Consider the following 22,703-nt stretch of genomic DNA (forward strand, 5'->3'; position numbering starts at 1 on the left):
GAGACCCTCCTGTCCTTCTCTCCAATCCCATGCCATTAGCTGTGCCTGCCACAGCGTGTTTGCATTCCTGATCCCACTAGACATGAGCTCTTCCTTGACAAGGGTGTCTTTATTCTATCCCTGTGACTGTAGAGGAGATGAGAAGGAAAGAGAAAATAAGAGGGATAACCAGGGAGACAGAGTGAGCCAGAGAGTGTAAGGGAGAAAAAGAGGGGGTAAAGTAGAGAATGGTGGACAGTTGGGTCTGATGGACTTGGGAAGACACAACAAGAGGAGTGAAAGAGAGTAATCCGGGCAAGAAGCAGTGGGAGGAAAATAAACAAAAGGGATCAGCAGAGAGATGGGGGAAGACAGAATAGGGTAAGGTGTGTTGACTAATAGTATCAAGGGAATAAAAGAAGGATAGATCCTTTAAAAATAGGCTTTTAAGATAACTGTTTTCCATGTTTATGATCCAAAAACTCTTAACAACAGCTTCAGTGCTTGATTTGATGGTACTGAACAGTGATTATCTTATCCCACCATCACTTTCTCAAAAGCAACTTGTAAGCATAGAGATACATGCCTATAGGGATATGTCACTATTTCATGCTGCCGCTTTAAAGGAATACATGCTCACTATTCATATGTTAACGCCTGCAAGCATGAACAAAATCAAAGGACATGAACAGAGGGTTCTCAGATACATTTCTATCAGATTAGTAAAAATCAAGAATTAACTGAACAGCTGCTCTCCTGGCAAGGCTGTAGGGAAATAGTAACATTTCACCACTTTGCTGGTTGAAGGACAAAATGATATAACCCCTACAAAGGGGAATCTGGCAATAGCTACCAAAATTATAGAGGCATTTACCTTTGACTCAGCATTTCTACTTCCTGTAATCTAACAGTTGCCTCTACAGCAGTTAGAAAAAGAGTTGTGAACAAGGTTATTCATCACAGCGTTGCCTGTACTGGCAGCAAATGGAAAGCTACCCTGTGTCCAGTTACTGTGGGCTAGTTATATAAAGCCAAACACTGGAACACTGACCCCCTCTAAAAAAAGAAGGAAAAAAGATGCATACTATGTATTAATATGGAGAAATCACCAGAACATTCTAAAATGATAAGTGGAGGTTACTTAGAAAGGGAACAAAAGAATATGTATGGTATATGCATTTACATAAAGAAACACTGAAAGTGTAAAAGCAAAAAGTCATTGAAGGTGAGTAGGAACAGGTGACTGGTCACTTATTACTGTATAACTTTCTATAAACTCTTGACTTTTAAACCAGATAAATTAATTATTGAATCAAAAAAGTAAAAGAATGCTAGATCTGCTGGCTTTACCTCTTGGGAAACTTAGCTAAAGGAAATGGAATTTTCTCTGAAAAATGTATAGCCCTTCTACAATTGATTTTTTAATCTCTATAGGTATTTTTGAAATTCTTTGAATAAGCATTTTTTTCTGTAAATTCAAAAATTATTGGACTTTAGCTAATTTTTTTCTTGTGCAAAGTACATTTTGAAGGAATAAAACAACTTCACCACAGATATAACTGATTCCTTGATGTATGTTCTTTTAAAATATTTTAGTTCCCAACAGCTTAAAGTAGCTTTTCTTTGACTTAAAATTTTAAAATATGTAATTTCTCTACAACTTCTTTGAAGTATTGTTGTGTTTTTTAATAAAAATATGACCTGTGAATGTGAATATTTACTAATATGTATAATGCCATGTAATGCATTTTTCACTGAATATATTGATCTTCCTAAATAATCGGGAGTGTTTATAAGGAGCAACTGAAATATGAGACATCACAGAGGAACTGAGGGTTTAAGTTCCTGGAATGGGACATCAATTTACCAATTCATCTCCCTAACAAGTGACGGGCTGGGATGCTGGGAAGGAAACTCTGCCACACGTGGGTCCAAAGGTGGAGCCATCCTTGTCCATGGGGCTACATTGTGCAGAACCAAGGTGTAGCCATGCAGACAGCTTCTTAGGGAGGAAACAATAGAAACCAGGCCGACGACCATAGGTGAAATGTCCATCTCAAAGGACTAGGAAGGAGGGAAAAGCAATCGAAGATGGAGGAAGTCAGATCCTGGGGAACTTGGACAAGAGAGCTGGTACAAAGTACAATTTAGGAGGCAGTGCTGCTCTTTATGGGGAATCCTCAAATTTATGCATGGTTGGGATGAGTTTTTAAGGTCACTGATCTGATTTGTACGTAAGTAAAACTTTCATGAAAATCCACTTTAATTATCCTGTATATTAATAATGGGTATAGCTTCCATTTATTGAGGCACTTTATGTGGGTTATTTCATTTCATTTTGAAACAACCCTGAATTAGACATTATAATTTTTTATATATGAGGAAACTTAAGTTATAAAATACTTTCCCAAGATCATGCATATATTAATTTAAGAAGTATTTGATGAGCACCTACCTCTGCATTACCTTCTAGGCTCTAGGAATCTGGCAGTGAAGGAGCTAGATACAGTTTCTTCTTTCATGAAGCTTACGTTCTTATAGGAGAGAGGAGATGAATAATTCACAAATAAGTAGTAATTAAATATCGAAGTGCCATCTTAAGTGACTGAGGTGCTAACTATGAATCCTGTAGTCAGAGAAGGCCTTCTAAGGAAGTGACACTTAACTTGAAAATGGGATGACCAGAAGGAACCAGTAACATTTATAGACAGCAAGTGGTATCATTGTGTTTTTCAAGTTTAGCCTTGTTTGAATTCAAACTTCATAATCTTTCTAAAGAAATTCATGTTTAATCAGATATAGTAAGTTAAGGGTGCTAACACTAAAGTAAATTTTTGCAAATGAATATACAATTATTCTGAGTAACACTGAGGAGACAAATTAGATAAGAGAAATACTAAATAGAATAAACCATAAGTAACTGAACCATACAAATATTTGATCATGTTGTTAAAATTTGCATCAGCATCATATATTTAACTTTTAAAAGAATTTCAACTTTAACTGATACTGCTTATAACTCTATGACTTGATTCATAATGTTAATTTACTCGTTCCATATTTCCTTCAAAGGTCAGTCTTATTCTCTGGAAAAGTGGTTTGACAATGAAGCCCATGGAGGTTTATTTGGTATCTATATGAACCAAGATGGCCTTCCTGGATGTTCTCTTATACAGGGATTTACCATTTGGGCATGCTGGGATTACGGAATTTATTTTCAGGTAAATGGATCCCAAAAAAGTGATTGTTTATTTTCTTTTATGATTATATTTCATACTATGTAACCTCCAAGTTCTATTACAGACCACGGAGAGTGTGCGTATCTATAATGTGACCCTGGTTGACAATGGAATGGCCATTTCTTCAATGATTTACATGCCACCTGCTGTATCTCACAGAATTTCCAGTAAAACAGTGCAGATTAAGGTAAGAATTGAACGCAGCCACACAAAGCAGAAAGAGCAACTCTGAGAAGGGTAAAATTATTGAATACAAATTATTTTCTTGACTTCTTTGCCCTACTAGCCACACCTCCTGCCTTTGTGCTCATTTTCTTCTGCCGAGAAGCTCTCCATCCTTCCCTCTCGCCCCTCCTTCCCTCAGCTTTTCTTGCTTATCACCTGCTAAACTTGCCACAATTAGTTAAATTTTCACTACCTCTATGAAGTCTTGCCTGAACCAGCTTAGGTAGTTTTGACACTCCCTCCTTTTGTTTCTACTTTCCCTGCACATATTCCTATCATGGAAACATAACATGTCTTTAAATATAATTATTTACATGCCTGTCTCCCCCCTCTGACTTTGATTGTCATCCACTTGGGGCAGAAATCACAATCACAACTTTTTTATCTTGGTTTAATGAATGATCCACTTCTCCAAGTTATACAGGTTGTGTTTTGCTACAGTGGAATTCATTAGTATTCATTATTATGTTTTCTTTTAAGAAAAGTTATTTTTAAAGCTTACTGTTGGAACTTTTTTTTAAAATAGAACTCATTAATTGTTGGAAGTAGCCCTGAATTCAATTGCTCTGATGTCCTAACTAATGATGATCCCAATATTGAACTATCTGCTGCTCATCGAAGTTCTAGACCTCCATCAGGTAAAGATTTTAGAACTTTTAATTTTGGGGTTCATATGAATGCATATTCAAATTTCATTAACTTTCTTCTTTTTATAAAAGGTGGGAGAAGTGGGATTTGCTGGCCTACCTTTGCTTCAGCACATAACATGGCACCGCGGAAACCCCATGCAGGGATCATAAGTTACAATGCCATCAGTGGTCTTTTGGACATCTCAGGCAAGTTTAAACATAGTCTTTGAAAGTCAACTCAGTTAAGTTCTGTAAAGAATATGTAGGAATAACTAGTAATGTTTCATTGTTAGTTAAAAAAAATAATGATTAAATTAATCTGCTCAATACGACAAGCAAAGAAACCAGACATCAGAGTCAATTTCAAGAATAGTTCCCTGGCAACATTCATACATATAAAAGAACTGACATTTCATTTTCTTTTTATTTTTTTTTTATTTTTAAATTATTTATTTATGGCTGTGTCAGGTCTTCGTTTCTGTGCGAGGGCTTTCTCTAGTTGCGGCGAGCGGGGGCCACTCCTCATCGCGGTGTGCAGGCCTCTCACTATCGCGGCCTCTCTTGTTGCGGAGCACAAGCTCCAGACGCGCAGGCTCAGTAGTTGTGGCTCACGGGCCTAGTTGCTCCGCGGCATGTGGGACCTTCCCAGACCAGGGCTCGAACCCGTGTCCTCTGCATTGGCAGGCAGATTCTCAACCACTGCGCCACCAGGGAAGCCCTCATTTTCTTTTTAAAACAACAGAAAAAGCACTGGTATAGTGATTTAATATTAATTAGTTTCTCTAAATTGTAAAGCCCTTTTATATAATTAGGTTTATATTTTATTAGAAGCTTTTATGACTGCAGAAATTTTAGTTCATAGAACTTAAATGTTTTGCCAAACTCCCACAGCTGCCAGCAGAACTAGGATTAGAATCAAGATCTCTTGACTTAGAATCTGCTGCTTTTTCACTGAACCAGGATGCATCCTTAAAAATGTAAAATAGTTAAAATAGATGTAGTAAACATACCAAGTATTTTTGCTTTGCCCATTATATACACTGAGCCATTCTCTATTTCAGTTTAGCAAATCTCCCTTTCATGATAACTTTAACCAGTGTCACCTGAAAGAAAGCAGTTCAATAAATTAGACATCTAAGTTTTGACATATTATTTCTCATAACTTTAATTCCCAGAAATGCAAAACAAATTATCATTTTTTTAGTGTTACTTGTAATGATACCCCTGCCAAAAATTATTTAACATGCTACATAAGTTTAGGACCAATAAAGGAGATCTACACAGGGAACAAACAGCATCTATTACTATAGTATTTTATTGATACTCATCTACAGGCTTATATTCATGCATATACAATATTTTCTTAGGAGAAAATACAGTCAAGCAGGGTAGTATATAGCACATAACAAATTTAAGAATTTTTTGGAGTCACTTTTTGCTGTTTTCAGTTTTGAGTTACTGGATTTTAAGTGCAAAGGAGATTGTTTTTTGATCTAATCAGTTTTATCTTTTGGCCACATAATATATGCAATAAGACCAAGAGAGCAATAGTATTTCAGTTAGCCTTTGCTGCATAACAAACCATCCCCAAAATTCAAAGCCTTTAAACAACCGTTTATGAGCTCATGATTGTGTGGATTGGCAATCTGGGCTTTTTTCAGCTTGGTGGTTCTTCTGCTAATCTTACCTGGGGTTATTCACTGAGCTGCCATCACTTTACAAGATGTGTAGGGGCTGGTTAGTCTGGGATAGTCTCACTTCTATGTCTGGTGGCTGGTGCTGGCCCTTGATGGGGTAATGAGAGTTGACTGAGCCAAATGTCTCCTAGGCTTATTCACATGCTGGTAATCACAGAATTCCCCAAGAACACCAAGAGAGAGTGAGCCCTAATATGCAAGCACTTTTCAGATCTGTTTATACTACAATTGCTCTTGTCCCATTGTCCAATGCAAATCACAGAGAAAATGTGCCAAGCTCAGAGAAAATATGGGAGAAGACTACTCAGTGGTGTGGCTACAGTCCACAAATAGTGGTGGACTTATCTGCCACATAAGGTAAGAGTTCCATGTTCAAGGTAATGTTAAATGATGTGTTTGGTGGAATATACATGAAATGAAACTGATTTGACCCTTTCTCTATAGGAAATCATTGTTTTTCTATTATTTATGTTTTAGGTTCCACATTTGTTGGATTTAAAAATGTTTGTTCAGGTGAAACTAATGTGATATTCATTACTAACCCTTTAAATGAGGACTTACAGCATCCAATCCATGTGAAGAACATACAGCTGGTTGACACTACTGAACAATCAAAAATATTTATACATAGACCCGATATAAGGTAAAATATATGACAACTCAGTTTCTTCTTTTCTGTCATCACAGTTTTCCATTATTTTCTTCCCCTGCCATAGATCTGAGAAAGTTGCTAAATTTAAAGTAACTGTTCATGTCTATGAAATTTCAATCAGCATTATGAAAATTAAGAGTATTTAATATATCTGTGTCTTCAGGTAAGTTGAAGAAGCTAGGCCTTAATATGTATATTTTCTCATACTTTTTTTTCCCCATGTATCATACATAGCACCATCATTAAACACAAAAGATAGAGAATGGGTCAGAAGTATATTTGTACATTAATATCTCTCCATTAATAGTCATTAGGAATGAAAGTCATGTCTATCATTTCTTCCCTTTCCTTTACCTCTTTTGTTTCCTTTTGCTTTACAAATATCTTATTATATGCACCCCGACATGTACTTGGAAATTAAATGGGAATCATTATAATCATTGTGACTAAAAATATGCAGAAACTTTGAACAGTGATTTTGTTTTTTCAATCACAGAGGTTAGTTGGTGTCAGAATATTTCTAGAAGCTGAACCACGTAGATTCTAAGTCTTGAAAGAATATAGCCAATAACTGCTACTCTTCAAAAGACATGCAGACCAGGAATTTAGATATAAGACAATATTGGAGGAAAGAAAGTTTCCATTAGAGCTCTTTGACCATTCTCAGTATAGAGAGAAGACAAGAAATAATGCTAATTAGATATGCATCTCTTCAGAGAAATGCAGTGTTTCATAAATAGTTTGACTTCATCTGATCTTATTTTGATGACAACCCCATACCTCCTCATTTAATAATTGTTGAACTGCAGTGTTTTTTGGCTCAGTAGAGCTTCTCCCCACTAGAAAGCTGTTACCTCCTATTTAGTTATCATTGAATCTTTCAGATTTAATATATAATTTTAACATCTATGTCATGAAGAAAATATTACATTTAAAAATATGCCTTTGAGTCCTGTGCTTTTATTGGGATACTGTTGGCACAATCCCAGATCCCTTTTACCGAGTAGCTCACCCAATCCCCAGATGCTCTAAATGTTGGCCAATAATGACCTACACTTGCCTGCTTTTCCAGAAGATTGCTCTTAGCCAAACAGGAATAGCTGTGAGAGGCTAAAGCTCTCCCTACTACTGCCTTCTTGTAGTCCACAAAAAATGACGAATTTATACAGAAGGACAAAAGGCCGGCCCCCTTGTCTCAAAGTGGAACAGCTCTGGGTGTAGTTCGTGATCAAGAGATTCTCCTGGGATCAGATTGAAGCTAGTCTATAGATCATAGTCATCTCCCTTTTCTTTCCCTTGCCCTATATGGCTTCTCTCCTTCCCTTTTCTCTCCTTCCCTTATTGAGGACTCCCTTAATAACTCACTTGAACAAAAGTCCACATCTCAGGCTCTGTTTCTTTGGAACCTGAAGTAAGACAGAGCCCTAAACCATAATGTAAGAGGGCCACTGGGCAGTCTATTCACAGACTTGCTCACAAAAAACACTCTACACACACTTGAACACAAAGAACACATGACCCACAGAAATATTTACTCAAATCATCTCCAAAACTAATACAGTAGAGTAAGGGATAATTTATAGCTTCACGTCTTTCTTTGCAAAAAGCTCAGATCTATTAGATAGTATTTTGCTGCTATAACTGTAGAATGAATTTATATTTCCCCATGGTATATATCGTATAGTGTAAGTATGCTGTATACTATATATAATATACAATGTATAGTACATTGCAAATTAAGCAGCCATTTTCTTATTATAACCAGTAACAGTCAACACTCCAGGTAGTTCAGAATGAAGGCAGAATACCATCTACGATTGAACTGCATGATGAGTTGATAGTATTTCATCTCTTACGGTTCAGGTATCTACAGAATGGTTATTAAAACATATAGCATAAAAATCATAATTTAAATATATCTGTATATATATATATATATATATATATATATATATATATAGGCAAAAGTCTACAAGAATATATACTAATCTGTAATTGGTGATGATCCTAAGAGCTTAGGATAGAAAGGTGAAGGGGATTGAACTTATATTAAGTATTTAGATTATTTTATAAAAAGCATATGATACATTTATAATTCTTAAAGACCCATTAAAAAAAGAGAAAGAAGGGAAAAATATAAAGACTTCCCTGCTAACACAAGGATTTTGTATGTCTGCACAACTGAGTAATTTACCTGCTCTTTGGGCAATGTTAGTATATTTTGAGCAATGCACAAATATGAAATCTATCATTTGACAAAATATGGAATAGCAAAATGGAATTCTAATTTTATTTCCCACAGGTACAATTTGTCATTTTGAAATGTTAATGAATTCATAATAATAGACCAAATCAACACAATGGAAAAACAGGCCTCATTACAATGCTAATTACATATGCTACTTGGTCCCACTTTGAATCCTTTCTGAAATAAGATTCAGTCAATTAATTTTTTTGATACTCTTATCAAATACGCAAGTATATTCAAATGCTCTCTAGAAACAGGGAGGTATACCAAATCTAAGTATTCATGCATTTCACCTTTTCTTCACAGTAAGGTGAATCCATCTGATTGTGTAGACATGGTTTGTGATGCCAAAAGGAAATCTTTTCTTAGAGATATGGATGGCTCCTTTCTGGGGAATTCTGGTTCAGTGATACCTGAAGCAGAATATGAATGGAATGGAAATAGCCAATTTGGAATTGGAGACTATAGAATTCCTAATGTGATGCTCACATTCCCAAATGGAAGTAGAATTCCTGTCACTGAGAAAGCACCTTATAAAGGTTTGTTGGATCTTATTCTGTTAGTCCTCTGGTTCATGAAACAAAATATATCTTTTATTTTTAATGATTGATGTACTCAACTAATTTATATTTTCTACTTATTAATGTTATGTAACAAGCAAAAGATAGTATATGGAAGCTTTTGTAAGGAGATTCTGTTTCATTTCTAAATGTGTATTCCTATGTTTCTAGGAATCATTAGAGATTCAACCTGTAAGTACATTCCAGAATGGCAGAGCTATCGGTGCTTTGGGATGGAATATGCAATGATGGTTATTGAAAGCCTGGATTCCGACGCAGAAACTCGCAGACTCTCACCAGTAGCTATAGTGAGCAATGGTTATGTTGATCTCATTAATGGTAGGTATTCAATGTAAACAAACTAGAGTTACTCAAGGCATTCACTATTTACTACATTCATGGACATGTCTCATAAATTATCTATCACATAAAACTAGTAAACATAGGGATTTCCTTGCCTTCTGTTTGTAAGATCTATGTGCAGGAGAGAGACTTGACTCTTCAGCAGTCCCCCACATTAGAAAGCCAGGACAATTACTCCAAATTGACCATTAGAAAAAGAAGAGGACATATGTATATGTATAACTGATTCACTTTGTTATAAAGCAGAAACTAACACACCATTGTAAAGCAATTATACTCCAATAAAGATGTTAAAAAAATAAATGAAAAATAAAATGCATTAATATCAAAAAAAAAAAGAAAAGAAAAAGAAGAGGAGGAAAGTTATTCCTTGAGTAATCTTTATAGGTGTGAAGGTGGCATAAATATATTTAAGAAAAAATTGATCCAAGTGTCTGCAAAAAGAACAATTTTCTTTACATAAATTAAAAAAATGATAATATGATATTTGGAATACTTGAGAATGAATATTCTCAGCCTACTTGTTTTTCATTTTCATGAATACTTGGAAGAATTAATCTTGAATCAGTGTGTTGTGGGGTTTTTTTGTTTGCTTGGTTTTGGTCTTTCTCATTCCTAATTCCTTTGACTGTCAAGACTATCTTGTCAAGCTCCACAGGCTAGGTCTCTTCCATTCTGGTCCTTGGTGGCTGTAGCCCAAGGGGAGGCAATGGTCTCCATGAGTCTTGTCATCCAAGACTTTTTGAATAAATAGGTGAACTTCTAAAAGTTACTGAAAACAGAGGGCAGGGACTCATTGTCTATTCCTGAAGTGCCATTGGGGGCTCAAAGATTAGTCCCTAATCAGGCTTAGAGTCTTTGAAGTGCTGAAGAGGTACATAACCTGGATCGCAAAGGTCTCTCTGTCCTGACGATGTCACAACATGTACTAAAATATTCTAAGATTCCCCAAATAGTCAATACCCTACATTTTTTTTAACTTGTTGAAGAGAATAGAATGAGCTAAATCAGAAGTGTCTCAAAGTTACATGATTTTAAGTCACTCCCCACTTCTGCCCCAACATGCAGTCTGCCTGGTTTCTGTGACCTACGATCAACCCAATTTCAAATGCTGCCTTTCAGATCTTGTAAAGCAGAGACTGTGGGAAGAATTTTAGACCAGTCGGTGAAAAATGAAGATGTTTTCGAATTGCTCTGTTTTATATGGTGGAGAAAGGTTTCATTCTATTTGCTTTTACATTTTCCTTTTCTGAAAGGCAATATGAGTTTTCCATTTACAACAGTGATATGACATTTCTCTTTTAAATAAATTTAAATTTTAAAAATGACTCAATTTAATGAGAATGTAATTTAATGATAACGTAAACGATAGAAGCATGGCAAAAATTATGTAGGTGTTAGAAGGATTATTGAAGCTTGGGATGCACTATACTAGGTGGAAAGAAAAATTCCCAAGATAAAATTTGTACATACCACTAAAGTTTCCCTTTAAATTTTAGTACTCAATTTTATTTTTAAAATATGGCTTTTATCACTCTAAATTTTTCATTTTATACATAGAAATTTCTATTTTCAAAACCCACAATGAAGGTTTCTTCAAAAGTGGGATTTATATTTTGGATAATAAAGGATAGGTTATGCTCTACTTAAACTTCAGAAGTTTATATTGGTTTAAAATTCAATCAAACTTCATTTATAAATATTGATAATAAGTCCAAGCAAGCTAGGAAATTAAGCAAAGCTTATGAATAAATACATCAAGAAAATTCATCATTCCATGTCTCACTCACTGTTTTATACTTTAAAACTGAGTGAAATAGAGAAGTTTTCTACAGCAGTCATGTTACATGTGTTCTGGAAATGTCTGGATTCAGGTGCAAAGCATCCACTTTCTTTTGGTTTTCTAGAAGGTTTAATGGAGTGTTATTTCTCAGATTGCTTCAGTTATTTAATGACGTTGACCCTCCAATAGTACCTATAATCACAGTCTTTAACAAAAATTTATTAAAATAACAGTGGAGGAAGGTTAAAGGCAATGAAAAAACACAAAAGAGTTTGTCGAATTTACATATTAATAAACAAATGAAAGAAAGAAATAATTAATAAATCAGTGGTTCAGACATACAGATGTTCCTGTTTTCTATGTACAGGCTTTATTTTTAACAAATTATCTCTGTTATAGCATAGTTCTCAGCAGAGAGTCTGAGAAAGTTGGTTTTCCTTTTTAAGGCAAGGTTTGAGAAATAGCTTAGATCACTGAATGTATGGGTGGATGGATAATGGCTGTAAATGCTGAACTTGACCACTGCAATTTATTTTTAATACAATTACTCTTCGGGCTTTGTACTAATAATATTCATAGCACAGAACATGAACTTTCATTTGTTTGGATGTAGGCCCACAGGATCATGGCTGGTGTGCCGGGTACACATGCCAGAGAAGACTGTCCCTGTTTCATAGCATCGTGGCTCTGGGCAAATCTTATGAGGTCTACTTCACTGGCACTAGTCCCCAGAATCTTCGACTGATGTTGCTTAATGTTGACCATGACAAGGTAAGGCAAGATAGAAATTATTTCTTAAGAGTTATTGGTTTCAGGTGCACAGGCAAGTGATTGATTCAGTTATACTAATACGTGTATCTATCTGAAACTAACACAACATTGTTAACTAGACTCCAATATAAAATAAAAATTTTTTAAATAAATAAAATAATTATTGATAGCTATGTAAAAAAATAATAAAAAATAAAAATTATCTATTTCATTTATTGACTGTCAGGAAATGCACTTTGTCATTCAGTAATTCTATGAAGATTATTTCTGTTCAATTATTTGCAGTAATAAATTTTTTAAAATCTAAAAAAGAAAAAGAGTTATTGGTGTTATGTGCATATATTTCTATCTGCTAAGGACTTTATCTCCTTCCCTGTCCTCTGGAAGATTGTCAGCCTTACAGCTCATTTTCAAGGACCAGTAGGGTACCACTAAAAATACTGTGAGTCCAGACAGTTTTCATCAGCCTGAGAGCACATATGAGTTCCAAACACCTCTCCCCATATGCACTTGTTTGTGCTTCTACATTTGAGGAGTAACAGTGATTTCTGACTTGTGTGATTAGCAAGCACACCTGAATTTTTACATAAAAATAGCATGCATCTAAAACTGGTCACTCGGGATTATATTTTCATTCTTCCATGCTGCTATTATTTATATATGTCAGAAATACACCTTTGGAATTTACTTCAGAGATCACAGCACATTATCTAAAGTATCTTCAATAATGTCAACTCTGCTATAAACGGAATTCAGCTGGGATGATTAACTTTATATACGCTATGTCAGTGGAAAAAGAGTATGAGGTCAAGCAGAAGTCTTATAATATAGATTTTCTTTTCTAAGAGTATGAGATTTGAAAGTCCCAGAGTAGACGTGAAGAAAGGACACTGATAAGAGGAAGCAGAGAGAGGAGTAAGGAAAGGAGACACCTGAGAACGGCGATAGCAGTTCCATCCTTTCAGCTGCTCAAGATAAAACCTTGGAATCATTCTTGATTCCTCTCTTTCTCTCACATTCCTCATCTAGTCCATCTGCAAATCCTGTTGAGTCTTCCTTCAAAATAACCAGAATCACCACTTCTCATGTCCAGCACTACCATCCAGTTTGAGCCAACATTATCTCTTCCCTAGATTAAGGCAATTGTTTCCCAGCTCCTCCTCCTGCTCTGCCTTTGTCCCCTCTGCTGTCTGTTCTCACCTCATTAGCCACCGAGATACCTTCAAGACATAAATCAGAGCAGGCCATTCCTGTGCCCCAAACCCTGCAATAATTTCCCTGTTGGCCTTTGCACAAGAGCCAGAGTCCTCACAATGGCCTACAAGGCACCCTGAGACTCTCCTCCCCCAACCCTTAGCTCTCTGACTTCTTCTTCTCTTCCAGCCATACTGGGCTCCTTGCTGTTCCTCAGTATACCAGACATGCTATCACCGGGGCCTGTGCTTCCAATGGTGAGTCTGCCTGGAATATTCTACTCTGGGTGGCTGACTCCCCCACCTCGTCAACTCCCATTCTCCTCAGTAGGCCTACCCTGACCACCCCTCCCTGCTTGGCTCACCCAATTACTCAGACTCTGATCTACCTTTTCTTTCTTTCCATAGCAGTTATCACCTTCTAACATGCTTCATACTTTAATTTTTCTTTTTTCTATTATTTATTGTCTCTCCTTATTCTAGAATGTAAGCTCAAATAGGGCGGAGACTTTTGAGAGTTCCTAGAATAGTGCCTCAATCAGATAGGGACTCGATTTTTGAATGAAAGAGAATATTTTTAAGTTTAGAAATAAAAATGGTAACTCTGAAGTAACATGACTGTTAATATTCTGAGCCTCTGCAAACAATCTCAAAAGAAGATTCCAAAACTACCTGTAGCTTATTAGATTCCTTATAAATTCCTCCCCACCTTTGCAAAAGCCAAGTCTCCTCACTTTATGATTATACCTGATAGCATGAAATGTGGGGAATGAACATGAAAAATGACCAAAATTGAATGAGGTTAGTTTTTTGACTGACTTTTTTTTAGTCTTATTACCAAAATCAGAGATAAGCATTTTTTTCAACATTAAGTGCCTAATTGTATGTGGTTGCATCGTACAGAGCACTGCTAACTCTCCTGTTTCCCCTGCCCCTAGACTTGAAAGCCTGTGTTGAACATTATCTTTTAAAGGAACCCTCTCTTTAATTTAGAGATTGTCCGCTAATATTTTTTTCTTACATTACTTTCTTTTCTATGAATGGTTGAGTGTAAATCTGTTTAAAATTTTTAACTCAATATGTATCCTGAATCCATAAAAGTTAGTTTTAATATTCTACAGAAGGCATGTATAAAGGATATTTTTAAAGTGCTAAATTCTAAATATTCTGTTTCATTGTTTTCTTAAGATGCAGAAATGTGGTTTATTTTTAACAGGCTGTTCTGGTGGGAATTTTTTTCCCCACACGTCAACGTTTGGATGTCTATGTGAACAATTCATTGGTTTGCCCCCAGAATACAGTATGGAACTCCCAACAGAAATACTGTGGACTTAATCGACAGGTGTATACAGGTATTTCCTCAGAAAAATACAGCATACATTGTATATGTATACTTAATTATGTATAAAATTCTTTATAATGTTTCATTATTAATATTTTTAGTTCCTTAGCCCCTGACAAATACAAGAGAAAATAAATTTTTACCCGTGGTCCACCAAACACTAAAATGTGTTCATTTATAGCATGTGTGTCCTGAAAGATCACTCCTGATGGAATTCTTATCTATCTGCACACATGCAGATAAACGTTTGTGCGTGTGATGGATACTCCTTTGCCTCCTGAGAACATTTACATTCTACACATTTAGTTCACTTATTCCTGCATACAGAAGATATTTTTTGCTTAAAATTTTTACCCTATCTCTGCTTTACTTCTGTTTCATAGAAGTCAGAACCTAAGTTCATTGGCAGTCACCAGAAGTATTGCCAAGAAAGCTAGCATAACATTAGTTGAGCACCATGAGGCAAATATGATGAAATAAACTCTGGATTTAAAGGAAATATATGGAAGAAGCTAACTTACCCATTTACCAGTGTTGCAAGACCAGGATTTATCTCTATTCATTGAATTTTTTTATTAAACAGGTACTAATAAGGCCAATCCACTCCTTTCCACATGTGCTACTTATCATCATTTTTTAGCTGTGCCCCATAATCTTGGCTAACGATTACATAAATGTGTGCTGTGGATCATAATATAAACTAGACAGGAGAGTATGAATGGATACCCATATTCATTACCGTCTGTGAAGCAAGTCCTACTTCTACTAATAATATGAACATCTGATATTTCCAGAGACATGACTATGTGTCAGGCACTGTTCTAAGTGCTTTGTATATAATAACTAACGGTTACTATATCCTAATAATAACACTTTGAGGTAGGCGCAGATGAGTAAACTGAGACACAAGGGGGTGAAGTAGTTTGCCAAGCTTTCTGTCTTAGCTTGGGCTGCCATAACAAAATGCCGTAAACTAGATGGCTTAAAAGCAAATTTATTTTCTCGTGGTTCTGGAGGCTGCAAGTTCGAGATCAGGGTACCAGTATGGTCTGGTTTCGGTGAGAGCACCCCTCCTGACTTGCAGATGGCTGCCTTCTCACTGTGTCCTCAGGTGGCAGAGATAGAAAGTGAGGGAGACAGTGAGTGCTCTGGTGTCTCTTCTTATAAGGGCATTAACTCATCATGAAGTCCCCTCCCCACCCTCATGACGTCATCTAAACCTAATTATTTTGCCAAGGCCCCCATATCCAAATACTGTGACATTGGGGGTTATGGCTACAGCACATGAATTTGGGGGGACACAGTTCAGTCCAGGGCAGTATCAAAGGTGGTAGGGGCAGAGCAAGGTACCGATCACAGAGAGTCTAGCTCTAGAACCCACACACTTAACTATTATGCTACATTGCTTCTTTAGAAGCTAAGAGAGTGTGTTATTTTTACATACAAATGATTGCACATATTTACAGCTTAATTTTCATAAATTTTAACTCTTTTTTTAAAACGGTTCTTTTGGTACAAAGTAGTCTGTCGTTCAAGTCAAGAAAATAAAAATTATCTCAACAGGCAGAATTTAATACAAGGAACTGGTTACACAAGGCTGCAAAACAATACCACCACTGCCCTTTTAGAATTTTTTTTTTCTGAAATAGCATTGCTTTTAGATAAACATTTTGCTTTGATACTTGGAATGGAAAATAATATGCCTGTATTATGAATCTATACATGTCTTTTTAGATTACCCAAAATGTTTATTATTATCTATATCTCTGATTCCTTCCATTACTGTGAAGACATGAGAAAGTTAGCTTGGATAAGTGGTATATGCACCTGTAACAGTAGCTTGAGAGCAGCTTCAATTTATAATACAAAAGCACATTTTTCAGATTCACAGAATGTTTAAGCCAAATTGCATCTAAAACTTATACTAGTAGATATTTTTTAAAATGTAGTAATAATGAAATGGCTTCTTAATACCATTGCTATGAATGTCTGTTACATTAATAAGAAATTACCTCTTTTTTCTAAGATTCTAATTTCTTTTTCTTAGTAAGCCTCACCATGAAATGTGGTAAGAAGCTACATGTCACAATTCAGTATTACTATACAGTCAGACTTTGGGCTCAATATGTGTTTGTGGATTTATTACTTCTTGGATGTTGTTTATACTCTGCCCTGAAATCATATATATATTTATTCATTACATACATATATATATAATCTCAATTACTTTTACAAAATTCAGTGCCCTAGTAGAATTTGTTTTGTGTTGGCTAAAGAGTTTTCAGGCTGAAATGTAAACTTGTTTTATTTATGTAAGAGCCTTCTGAGATGTTTTAGTATATACTTCATTTGTATTACATACTTTTGTCCTTAGTAAAACCAGAAGCACTGAATCATCATTTTTCCTTAAGAGATGGTATATAGCACTGCATAAACTAGATGGCTGTTAAAGTTAAACTTACAGTTTTAAATTACCAAATGCCTTTGGTCAAGGCTTTAAAATTCTGAAAATGTAAATAGTGTTACAACCTAGGCTCCTGGTTCATAATCAGATTTTATTTCTCATTTGTACGTGTCTATAGCTAATTGTTTTTTAAAATAAATTTCATGTATAATGATTATTAACGGTATTATTTTTTAAATTGACTTTAATTTTGCATGTCAGTTCTATAAGTGTTTTTGTTTTTAATATGCACATTTTCCTATGAAAGAATGATAATGTTGAACTTTTTCAAAATTTCCTAGATTTAAACAAATATTAAATACTGCATGGTAATAATGATAATGTAAATAAATTTAACTGTGCTATTTTGGCTTTTTTCATTCATAGAGCAATTCCTTCCTAACCTGAATTCCACTGTCCTCGGTGAAAACTACTTTGATAGAACCTACCAGATGCTTTACCTTTTGGTTAAAGGAACTATACCTGTTGAAATCCACACCACCTCAGTCATATATGTCTCTTTCCAATTACCTGCTGTAACAGAAGATGACTTTTATAGTTCTCATAATCTGGTTAGAAATCTTGCCTTGTTCCTAAAGATATCAAGTGACAAAATCCGTGTCAGCAAAGTAATACGACGGGAGAGTCTGCGAAGGAAGAGATCCACGGGACTCACAGTTGAACTGGAGATTGGAGATTCTCCCCCTCAGTTCATAACCAATGACACTACAGGTATGAAAAGTAGACATTTGAGACAGAGTAATGTAATTCAAAACCACATCCATAAATAACCCTGTCAAGGCTTGGTAAACCAGGCCTCAGGAAATCCCACCAACCCCACATCCTGAGCCCTATAAGGGCCTAGAAACCCTTCTCCCTGCTCTACTCCCAAACTATTTTGAATTATGAAGGAAATTCAACCTCTGTTTTGTTATTGTAGCAGTTCATTACTTCAACAAAAGGATTTGACCTAACATAAAAGATCCTAGAGGTGACCTAAGGAAGTGACCTTATAGCTGAGACATTAAGGGTGAAAAGAGCTGGTCAGTGAAAAGTGGGAGGTAAGAGTGCTGAAGGCTGAGGACGTAGTTGGTGAGTTTGGTACATTTGAAGAACTGGAATGGGTCCAATAGGTCTGCAGCAAAGGCATCAGGAAGGACAAGCTGCCAGAGACAAGGTTGAGAAGGAGGCAGATGCTAGATTGTGGGAAACCATAAGAAGTTCTCCCCTTTGTAAGCCAAGAGAAGGACAGTGGATGTTTTCCTAAGGGACATAATAGACGATTCTGGGAGGTGGAGTGGTGGGTTAGATTTCCAGAGTAAAGTCACATATTTATACTAACAAGTGCAAATGTGCCAGAATATGTTCTGTCTTTAATTTTTATGACTGACCTAATCAGCCTTACCAGCCATCACCCCTTTCTCTGTCTCTCACTCCTCATACCCTATTTCCTTTTTTTAAAAAATTATTTATTTATTTATTTATTTTTGGCTGCACTGGGTCTTCGTTGCTGCGCACAGGCTTCCTCTTGTTGCGACGTGTGGGGGCTACTCTTCTTTGCGGTGGACGGGCTTCTCATTGCGGTGGCTTCTCTTGTTGCGGAGCACGGGCTCTAGGCACATGGGCTTCAGTAGTTGTAGCATGCGGGCTCAGTAGTTGTGGCTCACGGGCTCTAGAGCACAGGCTCAGTATTTGTGGTGCACAGGCTTAGTTACTCCACGGCATGTGGGATCTTCCCGGATCAGGGATCGAACCTGTGTCCCCTGCATTGGCAGGCGGATTCTTAACCACTGTGCCACCAGGGAAGTCCCTCATACCCTGTTTTCTAGGTATCAGAGATAAAAATTCATTCATAGAGCAATTCCTTCCTAACCTGAATTCCACTGTCCTCGGTGAAAACTACTTTGATAGAACCTACCAGATGCTTTACCTTTTGGTTAAAGGAACTATACCTGTTGAAATCCACACCACCTCAGTCATATATGTCTCTTTCCAATTACCTGCTGTAACAGAAGATGACTTTTATAGTTCTCATAATCTGGTTAGAAATCTTGCCTTGTTCCTAAAGATATCAAGTGACAAAATCCGTGTCAGCAAAGTAATACGACGGGAGAGTCTGCGAAGGAAGAGATCCACGGGACTCACAGTTGAACTGGAGATTGGAGATTCTCCCCCTCAGTTCATAACCAATGACACTACAGGTATGAAAAGTAGACATTTGAGACAGAGTAATGTAATTCAAAACCACATCCATAAATAACCCTGTCAAGGCTTGGTAAACCAGGCCTCAGGAAATCCCACCAACCCCACATCCTGAGCCCTATAAGGGCCTAGAAACCCTTCTCCCTGCTCTACTCCCAAACTATTTTGAATTATGAAGGAAATTCAACCTCTGTTTTGTTATTGTAGCAGTTCATTACTTCAACAAAAGGATTTGACCTAACATAAAAGATCCTAGAGGTGACCTAAGGAAGTGACCTTATAGCTGAGACATTAAGGGTGAAAAGAGCTGGTCAGTGAAAAGTGGGAGGTAAGAGTGCTGAAGGCTGAGGACGTAGTTGGTGAGTTTGGTACATTTGAAGAACTGGAATGGGTCCAATAGGTCTGCAGCAAAGGCATCAGGAAGGACAAGCTGCCAGAGACAAGGTTGAGAAGGAGGCAGATGCTAGATTGTGGGAAACCATAAGAAGTTCTCCCCTTTGTAAGCCAAGAGAAGGACAGTGGATGTTTTCCTAAGGGACATAATAGACGATTCTGGGAGGTGGAGTGGTGGGTTAGATTTCCAGAGTAAAGTCACATATTTATACTAACAAGTGCAAATGTGCCAGAATATGTTCTGTCTTTAATTTTTATGACTGACCTAATCAGCCTTACCAGCCATCACCCCTTTCTCTGTCTCTCACTCCTCATACCCTATTTCCTTTTTTTAAAAAATTATTTATTTATTTATTTATTTTTGGCTGCACTGGGTCTTCGTTGCTGCGCACAGGCTTCCTCTTGTTGCGACGTGTGGGGGCTACTCTTCTTTGCGGTGGACGGGCTTCTCATTGCGGTGGCTTCTCTTGTTGCGGAGCACGGGCTCTAGGCACATGGGCTTCAGTAGTTGTAGCATGCGGGCTCAGTAGTTGTGGCTCACGGGCTCTAGAGCACAGGCTCAGTATTTGTGGTGCACAGGCTTAGTTACTCCACGGCATGTGGGATCTTCCCGGATCAGGGATCGAACCTGTGTCCCCTGCATTGGCAGGCGGATTCTTAACCACTGTGCCACCAGGGAAGTCCCTCATACCCTGTTTTCTAGGTATCAGAGATAAAAATAAGCTCAGCTATCCCATCAGAGGAAATTTTGCTGGCTTAAATTATGATTTCCTTAAGGTGACTCAGTTTGGTTGGGCATTTGGGTAAATGTTCAACCCTTCAGATTTTCTTATTCTCCATCTGTTAAGGTAGGTATCTGAATACCAAGGGGCTTTCCTGACCTCAGGCCCTCTTGTTGCCCTCTTGTCTTCATAGTCTTTGCGACAGCATGTGTGGTCTTCTCTGCTCTGTATCAGCCTCTCTTGTGGTGCAACTGAACTTTACTGGCCTCTTAACATGCAATGGCATCCCCAGCTGCTAATTCCCAACTGCACCGTAGTCTCTAGTTGTCAAGCACAAGTACTCTCACCTAGGCATACCCCTCTCCAAGAAGATGAGATCTGGGTCTCTGTCAGAGGAATATTACCATCCAGCTAATGAAGCTTAAGCTAAAAGACCCTTTACTTGTACAAGTCCTGGGAGGGGCATTAACTTTCAAGGCCCTGGGAGAAGGGTCCACTTAATAATGTGGTCAAATAATTGACTATTACTATAAAAGTCGCACAAATAAGACTTGTTCATAAAGAGAGCCTCCACGCTATATAAATTTCAGACTCAGAAAATCCTGATCTACCCTATTCCTGTCCAGCATCTTTTTCATTAAACTCCCAGGTTCTCTTATGTGTAAACTTAGGTACTGGGTGAAGTTCTCATCTTCTGCCACTGGGGGTCATCACTCATTTCTCCGGGAGGCTTGCTTCTGAGCTTTAACCCCATGCATCTGCCACATTGCTGTTCTGGAATTCTACCAGTTAGGCAGGCAGAAGGTTCTTCCCTTGTGGGGATAAGCCTGTGAAAAGGCTTGCATGAATGGAATGAGGTGCTGATCAACTCTCTTTGTTGAAGGAAACAGGAAGCATAGGCTTGTGCTGCAACCAGATCTTACAGTGATGTTCTCTGCCCAGTCATAGGTTACTTTCCTTCATCAAACTTGTATTTCCTTGTAGCTACAGAATCAGGGCTTTGGGCTCAACATAGTCTGTTAATTTAGTCTAGGAGTTGTAGCAGGTCCATGCCACATATATAGATTGCTCACTGACTCTTAGAAATCCCTGGTAAACTCTTATTCAACATAGTTTTGGAAGTTTTAGCCACAACAATCAGAGAAGAAAAAGAAATAAAAAGAATCCAAAAGAAGAAGTAAAGCTGTCACTGTTTGCAGATGACATGATACTATACATAGAGAATCCTAAAGATGCTACCAGCAAACTACTAGAACTAATCAATGAATTTGGTAAAGTAGCAGGATACAAAATTAATGCACAGAAATCTCTGGCATTCTTATACACTAGTGATGAAAAATTTGAAAGTGAAATTAAGAAAACACTCCCATTTACCACTGCAACAAAAAGAATAAAATAGGAATAAACCTACCTAATGTCCATTCCCCCAGGCTCCAGGTAGGACAGCTCCTGCCCACGGCGGGGCAGCTGGATTTGGGGATGGGAGGGGTCACTTCACATCAACCACACCTCTTACTGACCACATCAGTGTCTGGCACTCATCAGTGTCAGGACATTCTTGAGTCTTTTCTGCACCAGGAACCAACGCTTATCAAGGGCCCTAATAAATGCCAAGGGCCTCAAGAATTGGTGGAGGACACTCTCTGTCTCTTTGGGGACAGATAATTCCATGATCTTCTGCTCACTGGTTAATACTTACATCTGAATCCGTTCTCCTCACCAATGACCCGCAACCTGCCAAATCCCAGATACCAGGTCTTCTGGTGATAATACCTGATTCCTGCTCTCTAATAATTATAATTATATCTAAGCTTTATTGTTTTCTTTGTTCTATGACAGTGTGCTGTTTTACAAATGTTATCTTATTTGATCCTCACCATATGCCTATAAAATAGGCTTTATTAAATAGACCTTTCTCCAAAGAAGATATACAGATTGCCAACAAACACATGAAAGAATGCTCAACATCATTAATCATTAGAGAAATGCAAATCAAAACTACAATGAGATATCATCTCACACCAGTCAGAATGGCCATCATCAAAAAATCTAGAAACAATAAATGCTGGAGAGGGTGTGGAGAAAAGGGAACACTCTTGCACTGTTGGTGGGAATGTAAATTGATACAGCCACTATGAAGAACAGTATGGAGTTTCCTTAAAAACCTACAAATAGAACTACCATACGGCCCAGCAATCCCACTACTCGGCATATACCCTGAGAAAACCATAATTCAAAAAGAGTCATGTACCAAAATGTTCA

At 37.2% G+C, this 22,703-nt stretch overlaps 1 protein-coding gene across 1 annotated transcript in view; it reads left to right on the plus strand.

Moving 5' to 3' along the window:
* Nucleotides 1–22,703, plus strand: part of PKHD1L1 (PKHD1 like 1) — a 153,645-nt gene that overhangs the window by 122,152 nt on the left and 8,790 nt on the right. Inside the window, exons 64-73 of the mRNA XM_007114624.2 lie at nt 3,052–3,200; nt 3,283–3,405; nt 3,970–4,081; nt 4,163–4,279; nt 6,247–6,412; nt 8,976–9,208; nt 9,401–9,568; nt 11,989–12,146; nt 14,556–14,691; nt 17,512–17,856. Coding sequence (XP_007114686.2) covers nt 3,052–3,200; nt 3,283–3,405; nt 3,970–4,081; nt 4,163–4,279; nt 6,247–6,412; nt 8,976–9,208; nt 9,401–9,568; nt 11,989–12,146; nt 14,556–14,691; nt 17,512–17,856 — 1,707 coding nt within the window. The remainder of the gene's footprint in view (nt 1–3,051; nt 3,201–3,282; nt 3,406–3,969; nt 4,082–4,162; nt 4,280–6,246; nt 6,413–8,975; nt 9,209–9,400; nt 9,569–11,988; nt 12,147–14,555; nt 14,692–17,511; nt 17,857–22,703) is intronic.

Source organism: Physeter macrocephalus, chromosome 15 (assembly GCF_002837175.3).
Source record: "Physeter macrocephalus isolate SW-GA chromosome 15, ASM283717v5, whole genome shotgun sequence".
NCBI lineage: Eukaryota > Metazoa > Chordata > Mammalia > Artiodactyla > Physeteridae > Physeter > Physeter macrocephalus.